The sequence below is a fragment of the Limulus polyphemus genome, unplaced genomic scaffold (assembly GCF_000517525.1).
Source record: "Limulus polyphemus unplaced genomic scaffold, Limulus_polyphemus-2.1.2 Scaffold234, whole genome shotgun sequence".
Lineage (NCBI taxonomy): Eukaryota > Metazoa > Arthropoda > Merostomata > Xiphosura > Limulidae > Limulus > Limulus polyphemus.
In genome coordinates this window covers 105,091-114,937 of record NW_013665844.1, presented here as the reverse complement: position 1 = coordinate 114,937, position 9,847 = coordinate 105,091, and the positions used below count along the sequence as shown (strand labels likewise).

The following is a 9,847-nucleotide window of genomic DNA, read 5'->3' as shown; positions in this document are numbered from 1 at the left end:
GATTGTTCATTGATTCCTCCAAAAGAAGTCTAAACAATGTTTTCCTTCATAATGGTAATATATATGCATCTGTTCCTATTGCTCATTCGGTTCATTTGAAGGAAACATATGAACATCTTAGTAAGGTCAAATACAAAGAACATGGTTGGCTACTTTGTGGAGACTTAAAAGTCCTTTGTATGTTGTTGGGTCAACAATCTGATCATACAAAGTTTCCATGTTTTTTGTATGAATGGAACAGCAGAGCATGAAATCAGCACTGGATAAAGAAGCACTAGCTTTGTAAAGTCAGCCTGATACCAGGATCGAAAAACACTGAATGTGAAAGTTTGGTTGACACAAAGAAAGTCCTATTACCTCCACTCCACATAAAATTGGACTTGATGAAGCAGTTTGTAAAGGCCTTAGGCAAAGATGACTACTGTTTCAAGTATCTATGTGGGCTATTCCAAGCTCTTTCAAAAGCAAAACTTAAAGAAGGGATTTTTGTTGGGCCTCAGATTAGGAAATTGACTTCAGATGAACAGTTCAAAATAACAGTGAAGAAAATTAAAAAAGAAGCATGGATTGCCTTTAAAGATGTTATTGACCAATTTTTATGACTCAAATTATGAAAATATTGTCAGTAACATGCTCAAAAAATTCAAAGAGTTGGGTTGTAATATGAGCTTGACAGTTCATTTCATACACTCACATATTGACTCTTTCCCTGAAAATCTCGGTGCCATCAGCAAAGAACAAGGGGAAAGGTTTCATCAAAACATCGAGGAATTGGAGGGGAAGTATCAGGGATGCTCCAGATGCAATACATAAAAGAAAGATCACAACACATTGTTTTGAGACTAAAGGACATAGATTTCACAAAAAAAATGAGGATGCATATTCGTTTGACATCAATGTTCTTCCCTTTTCTTCAGCTTGTTTGTATTTTTGTTAACAAAATAATAATAAAAATTTTTCATTGTGGTAAACGAAATAATAATTTGATCTAAGTAAGAGTTTTTTTCTTCCCTATTTGTATAAAGTCCTTACATGATAGAAAAAAATGAATATTATTTTCAAAATCTGCATAGCTGAATTATGGAAAATCTGTTATTAAAACCAAAAAAACTTTTTTGAAGTTTAAATTCGCAGACCTGTGTTATTTCTAAAAACACAACACACTGTTGATTTTGTTCATGATATATTAAAATGGATATCTAATTTTTATGCTAGTGATAAAAATATACAATTTTTTAGACATTTCCCTTTGTCATATGGAATTAAATCTTGTGAACTTCTCTTTTATAATCTGTTTATTTTATTATTTTAATTGTATATACTAAGAGGTTTCTAATCAAAAGATGTGAAACATCAAAGATAATAATCAATAAATGGATTTAAACTTACCATTAAAAGATATTTCAAAGGCTCCTGTTGAAAGTAACTGACCTTCGATTGTGTTCCCCAAGAAGAATGACATTAAACAAGCATACATCTGCAAATACAATTTGTCACTTGAAAGTTTTTACAACAGTTGAACTTATCAATACTAGAAATAAATGACCTTGTAAAACCAAAATGCTGTTTTTATTTAATTAGACACTCAACATTTTGCTTTACGGCTTCATCAGGAGCATTCACTAAAACACAAATCGAAACTGACAGTAAAAAGCTTCAAATGGTTTAAATAATAAATTCTATTAGAATCTATAACATGCATTTGTACAGTGTGCTTTTGACGTATTAAGTATTAAAGCTTATTATTGTAAGAAAAATATTGTTGAAATAATTAACTGTTACCTGTAGTAAACAAAAGTTCTATCAAGGTTACAGAGTGAAATAACAAAAGACAGGATAAAAAACAATGACAATAATATACAATCTATCTTGTTTCACAAACCAATTAAAAACCTCTCTTCCTTAACTTCAACTCCCATCATCCCAAAACTTCCAAGAAAGATGCAATTATTGGAGAATTAAACAAAATTGATCGCAACTATAGTGATAAAAAAGAATAAACACTCCAAATTAAAATCACTTCTTCTGAGCAACAAATAACCACCTTTTTACATCAAACAAATTTTCAAGGACTATGACGTGCAAAAATCAGCATCACACTTTCAACATGAAAAAACACAGATAAACAAGGAGAAAAAAAAAGGATTTTCCAAAGATAACACAAAAAAGGATATTTTTATAACATGTCTAATAGATGAAGATATCTCCAAGAAAATAAAAACTATAATCAGGAAATCTGAAATGCCAATTAAAGTTATAGAACGGTCAACTTTCAAAATCTCAGTACACTACCCTACAATGTAATAAGGCCAACTGTCTTACAAAAACATGTTTGCAATCTAAAGATGAGTGTCTTGTCTCCAATGTTGTTTACCAGCTTACACGTAGCATCTGCCATCATATACACAGAAACTGGAAGAACCCTACACACAAGAATAGAACATATTGATGAAAGAAGGGCAGATGCAGTTCATTTTTTAACTAATCATGGACAAGTAACACCTGACTTGAAACCACCATTCTCCATACAAATCCTCACCAAAGCCACCAAGTACACTGACAGAAAATTCAAAGAAGCTCTTCTCATCAAACAACTATGACCACAGGTGAATATGGACAAAGGATGGCACCTATAATTTTAATTATTTTATTTTAATTTTTATCCTATCTTTTTGTTATTTCAACCTGTAACTTTGATAGAACTTTTGTTTACTTCAGGTAGCAGTTAATCATTTCAACAATACTTTTCTTTCGACAATAAGCTTTACAAATGCATGTTATAGATTCTAATAGAATACATTATTTAAACCATTTGAAGCTTTTTACTGTCAGCTTCAGTTTGTGTTTTAATGAACACTCCTGAAGAAGCTGTAAAGCAAAACACTGAGTGTCTAATTAAATAAAAACAACATTTTGAAGAAGCTGTAAAGCAAACACTCAGTATCTAAATAAATAAAAACAACATTTTGGTGTTATAAGGTCATTTATTTCTAGTATTAATATGTCTCCTATACACCAATATGCACTACAGAAATTAAATAACAATTAAACTTGCTTTGTACACTCAATAACAGTAGTTCTTTCACATTTTAATCTTCTGGGATCATAAAACCATATCCAAATGTCTGTCAAAATTCAAACTTTCAAACAGTAAAGTTGGTATTTTCTGAAAAAACTTAATTTGAAAAAATAAAATATTATACCAGAAAGAAAGTTCAGGTCAGAGGTGAGTTTTTCCAAATTTGCAGGTAGTTATGCATTACAAAAATGTGTCATTTTCAAGTAGACCAATTTTTCAGTGAGAGTTTTATAAAAATATACACAATAGGAAACACATTAAAACATATCTATATATACAAACATAAATGGTGACAGACAGTTGGTGGAAAATTACTGCAGCTACTTCTTAAGCATAAACACAAAATACCATTGTGTTTGATGGATATAATGCTAATACAGTCTTATATGTTAATGAAAATGTCAAAAGCTCAGCAATATTAATTTCAAACAGCAAACCGTTGAGGACTGAGCTACAATGCACATAAAACAAATAGGATATTGTTATATAATAATGTACATATTTGTATGTAATGTGTAATTTAGCCTACAATCAAAAAAGAGGACATAGAAATATTTAAACTTCCAACCTGCATAGATTAAGCGTGTCACCATATGACGCACAACTGATAATCTGTAATCTTTTTAAGTATGTTGCTTATTTAAAAATATTGAATTTTTTATGTTAATAATGCAAAAATGTAAAATCCAATTAACTGCACTTTCTATTTAACAGTTTCCAAGCTTCTGAAGATTACAAAGTCATAATTACATCATCTGAAAGCTTGAATTTTTTTTATTACCACCTATATGACAAAGAGCTCCCTTTCTTCCTTATATGTAATGTACATTTTTAAACTTTGTTATTACATCAAAAAACAATTTGATCACATCTTCAAATAACCTAACTGTAGCATTCTTTGTATACTAATCTTTATAAGTAAAATAATTTGATTTGTTCCAATGTTTGTTTATCTATCTCGTAGATATAATTACTTTGACAGTTACTGCTATTTCACAAAAACTCCCATTGGTAATATGACGCAATGAAACTTACATGAACTTACAAGCTTAGAGATTAGCAGGAAGTCCTTTTGAAATATAAATTTAAACAAAACAAAAGAACATAGGTAAGTTTTATAGCGTACTAATATTTCTTGAACATTTTAGAATGTGCCATGCATCATATTACATATGCACATACAGATATAAAAACAAATCTTGAAAAATACACAATAAAACTGTGGAATCTGTTTTAAGTGGTGAATAAAATTCAAGTTATAATTGATGTTTGAAAGTTACATAGAAGATATTACTGTACATCAGAAGTCACTCACTGAACTTGAATCCTGCTTAAGTAGAACCATACCATTTTAAAATGCAATTGGGTAAAAGTACAGATTAGAAGAACGTTCTTTCCACTGTATATTTTTTACCTTCCCACATATAAACAGTGGGAGCATCTCAGACAGCAGTATTTACAGTTACATAGAAGATATTACTGTACATCAGAAGTCACTCACTGAACTTGAATCCTGCTTAAGTAGAACCATACCATTTTAAAATGCAATTTGGTAAAAGTACAGATTAGAAGAATGTTCTTTCCACTGTATATTTTTTACCTTCCCACATATAAACAGTTGGAGCATCTCAGACAGCAGTATTTACGTGTTAAGGTTTTGTGTGTGAATTTCTTCAATTGTTTATAGACACTTAACAGTACTGATATCTTCTTCCTGTTAAGTTTTAATAATTGTCTCCAATACCCAGAATTTGAAAGCATCACTAGATTTAGTTCTCTTACCAGATAAGTAGATTAGTTGGTCATACTTGATCAGATCATCCAACTCAAAATATCTTTTGTACTAGTGTTTGGTGGGTATCATGTGTTATGGAATAGGTAGCTTTAACCTTACAGTCACTGAGAAGCCCTGCACAGCCATCAGATTTGTTTGGAACTGAATGTATCCAGCCTCATATGTGAGTAGTCTAGGCAGGTCATTTAAATGTTTTAATTACTTTAAATATAAGCACTACCTTTACATTTTCTAAACATTGTGCATTTAAATACAAAATACCACAACCAAAATAATGCTTCATACATGAAACACAAGTTTTTCCCCAGTACTTAAATATTATGATCAATTCTAAAATAACTTTTACTGGTAAAAATATGTCTTCTGTTGTTTTACTTGTGGCTGTAGGCTGCAGGAAAAAATTAAAGAGCTATGTCATAAATAATTAAATCACCTTTCAGAGGTGAAAAACACCCTATAGTTACACTTTCTATTACTCACTTTATTTTGAATCATCCATGAATAGAAAGGTGGAGTAGGCATCCCTAAGATTTGGAATATATCTACACCTCCAAGAACTAGAGCAATGATACCAAGCTTGGCCACACTGAGAAACTGGGCAAGATGTAGCCGAACAGCTGAGGGAGGATACGTGTCTCCGAGAATGGAAATGTCTGGATACTTCTCTTGAAGAATTGAGACATACTGCTCGAAGACACGCTTGTATCCTCATGAATAGCTATAATATAAAACAATAACAACATATATAAAACTTCTGGAAAATGTTTATGTGATTTAAATATAATCATCTTATATAACACGCTGATGGAATTAGATAAAAATGCAAGACTTATATACAGTCAATAGATCCTAAAAGAATATAGTTTCTGATCACTGAATACTTTCTCATGTAAGAAAAATAATCATAACATGCAAGTCGAAGGATAATAACTTTCTGAAAATGACTGGGTTTTTATCTTGCAGCATTAACAGCAACAATAAATAGGACAGACTGTTCTCTAGAAATCAGTTGTATGTGTAAACTTTCAAAATTAACAACATAAAATAAATAGAGATTCTTCAATCTGAACTTTAGAAAGAAGAAACATTAGATCAGTACAAGTTATCTTGTGTAATAAACCTTTTCACATACATAATACTTAAAAATGTATCACCATTTTGGGAACAAGTTGTATTTAGATTTAAACACTTCTACAACATTCAAGTTATTTCCAACCTTATGATTCCAGAAATCATACATATTGTATTCACTTACATCATTTTTAGTATCGGAATAAAACTCCCCAATTCTCCTACTGTACAAAACGAACAGCAATGTTTCAGTGTAGATTCATAACTCATGGCTATAAGACCAAGAATCATTCCAGCAGCTACCCTCTCTACTTTTGTCTAACAAACCATTATCCCTTCTATAATAAGGAAACCTAACTGAACACAGTATCATAAATGGAAAACTAAAAAGATATTTATGAAAAACAAAAAACAACATTTTGATAACTAAAATTCGGTTACCTTTTACCAACAGACAAAAGCTTGTCAGAAAGCTTTACAAGCTTTAACACCCAAAACATTTTCTTCTTCTGCAGGACCAATACATTTTCTATCCAAATTTTTAAACCCCAATGTGCAATCCTTAATATTTGATTTTTTTTAAATATGAAATCACTCATTTAGATTTATTGAACTATCCGTATATTAAAGGAATATTATGAAAAGAATTAGCATTATCCATCTATTTCTCATTTGCACACTTAAGTATAATACAGCAATGTTAATGTCCATATTCTTATTAATATAAATAATAAAATCTACATGGCTGAACCCCAAAAAATAACAATCCTCATCCAAACCAACTAGTGCCTATCCTGTCTTTTCCAAATCTTAATGATCTTCATATGTGGCACGATGAAATCAGATACTTTTATCCTATCAATCCCTCAAATACATGTGATCTTGCAAATTTCAGTATAATTTCTTACCCTGCTTTTCTCAAGAGAAATAAGTGATCTTAACTTATCCCAATAAAATAACCCATCCTTGGAATTATCTTAATAGCCCTCCCCTGAACCTTTTGCAATAAGTATTGCAATATCCTTTTTTTATATAAAATTATTAAAACATACACAGTACTACAAATGAGATCTAACTAGTTATTCGTAAAGAAAATTGACTTATCATCAGTATGTCTGTAACTATACCCTAAAATATCAGTAGCTTTACTACTAAGAAAATAGCACTGTTCCAATGGCTTGAATGACTGTACCATTATACCAAGATCCTTTTCTTTAATCACACTATTAAGCAGGTTCTCAGCTACATTAAAAATGTGATCCAAATTATGATAGCTTATATGTATTACCTTGCACTATAATTAAAGGCTGCTAAACACTTATACAACTGATTGATCCTAGTCATACTTTAACAACTCAACATCATCAATAAAGCTAGAAATATTCTTATGCTTAAAGTACACAGGAAATTGTAATAACGTATCAATTATGTATCCCATCAATACTAATAATGTAAATAAGAGAAATCATAGGCCAAAGCACTAAACGCTGAAGCACTTCTTTAGTAACAAAGGTCAGGTTTGACTGGACTTCATTAATAACAACTTCTTTCTCCCATCCAACCACTCTACAAATGAATTAACTCCCCCCTCCCCATAACAGTGTGAACAATATGATTTTATCTACTAATCTTTAGTGTGGTACCTTATCAAAAGCTTTTGGAATATCTAAGTGCACTAGGTTCACACCCCTTCCATCATCCAGATAACAACATCCTTGAAAAAATATAACAGATAAGTAAGGCAATATTGGTAAATACATGTTGGCTTTCATTTGTGATGCCATATTTCAGTGATTTTGTAAAGATTCTTTTATCAGATTCTCTAAGATTTTCCCACTATGATCAACTAGACTATAATTTCCAGGTATTGGCGTATCTTTGGGATGCACAGGCAAAATCTTACCAAGCAGTAATTTTTTTATCATTATTTACTTATATTTTAATTTATAATATGAGCAGTCATGAAAGATCATTCCATTCTTCTTACTGAATCATGAACCAGGGAAATGTATACTATTATCGTGAATTTATTAATTCTGATTCAAGTCTAAGCTGAGTGATTCAAACCGTGCACACTGGTCAAACTGTAACCAATTAATGAACTGAAGGATGAGCACTTGAACAGACTGACAAGATTAAACCTGTTTAGATAATATAAGTATGACAGTCTGTTTAATGTTAAGTTAGTTAAGATACGTTTCACAATGATATAAAATAAATTACGTAAATTACCCATGCATTTGCCTCAGGGGCTTGTGCACCACCAGCCTTCAGACAATTCCCACCTACTCTCATGACATTACTTGTATATTGCACTATAGCACAATGGTGTTATTATGCACCAAAAGTCCTCCACCAATAGAAGGCTGACACACCTCCCTGCACACTACATCGCTCTATAGTTTTTACTCATGAATCTTCATTCTTTGACAAGGCAAGGAATACTAAGGTGCACTGGAAGTGAGGAGGAAAGGTGTGAGAAGAGGTATTTATTGGAAATACATTTCTAGGTAAGGAAAATGTTAACTTCCAAGATGATACACAACCTCTGCAATCAGTTAAACATGCAATGGCAAAGGCTCCATAGGGGCACATCCATGGAAGACCACATCTCATCTCTTCCAAAATAGAGTAACCCTATGTGTACAGAAAAGTGTGACCACAAGAGGTCAAACCATGACAGCCAGTCACCCTCAGGATTAGACTCAACATAATCATCACTGATGAGCTTGACAAGTCTGATGCCAGGTAGAAGAGGAAAGTTGGGAAGTGGGAATGGGAAGATGGGATTCAGGGGACTGAGTCAAGGTACAATGGTGGAGGGTTAGGTTTGGGACAGTGTAGAAACAAAGGACGAATGCAAGGACTGATGCGGCAGCCTCAGCCTGTGTTTCAATCAAATCAGGAATACCCTAAAACTTCAGGGAAAAGAAAAAGGGCCAGGTGAGGATCCTATAGAAGGAAAAGAAGAAGACACACTTGGGATAGGAGAATATTCCTACCCAACAATTCCCAGCAGCAAAGAGCCTAGTGAGCAGGAAAATTGTAGAAGTGGAACAGGCCACAGTGGAGAAGTGAATAGAACAAGAATTGCCCACAATATTCTCTGTAGCATGGGCCTCTGAGTTGAGGTGTAGATAGATAGTAAAAAGTATAGTAAAAAGAATCTGGCAAAGCCAGGAGTACTGGACACTGAGGGCAAAACTGATGCTAAATAGTCCACCCCAGATAGTCCAAGGGCAATTCCCAACATGGGAATTGAGAAAAGATATTCAGAATAACTAAAATTAAGGACATAAGAATCAGATAAACAGGGAGGACAAAGTTTGAAGTTGTGGAAACATCACTGGTCAAGACAAAAGGTAAATAAAATTAATTAGGGTTAGGATTAAGAAGTAGAGAACAAGAATAATAATATGACACAGGGGAAAGAGAAATAAAGGTTCATACCAGTGAAATCAAGTCCTGATAATGTGAAAAAGTGTAAGGGGAAAAAAAAAAAAGAGTTCTCAAAGCAGAACCAGGAAGACGAAACAACCAAATCTGACCTAATTATTCTTCCCTCAAAATGAGAAGAAGGAATACCTGAAGAATAAACTGGAGTTGAAGGTCCTGTATGTTTCATAGTTTCTTCCAACTTGTACTGCACAATGCAAGCATATTAAAATTATAATGTTTTTTTCAAAACTTATGTCAGTATTAACAACTTCCCACATAAAAAATTAAATGTTTTTAATAATTATACTTTTTTTTCATACTCATGATGGAATTAGAAAACAATTCCAAAATGTCAGTAATTAAGGATTTTTTTAGTACTGCCCTGTTTTTTAACCTTTTCAAGATGAGACATAGGTGAAAGGCCATGTCATCTCGTTTGTTAACTTACATTCAAAATTTTATTG

The 9,847-nt window shown here is 32.1% G+C and overlaps 1 protein-coding gene across 1 annotated transcript in view; it reads right to left on the bottom strand.

The window, feature by feature from the left end:
* Nucleotides 1-9,847, bottom strand: part of LOC106478627 (selT-like protein) — a 24,069-nt gene that overhangs the window by 8,607 nt on the left and 5,615 nt on the right. Inside the window, 2 exon segments of the mRNA XM_013939183.2 lie at nt 1,390-1,477; nt 5,355-5,592. Coding sequence (XP_013794637.1) covers nt 1,390-1,477; nt 5,355-5,592 — 326 coding nt within the window.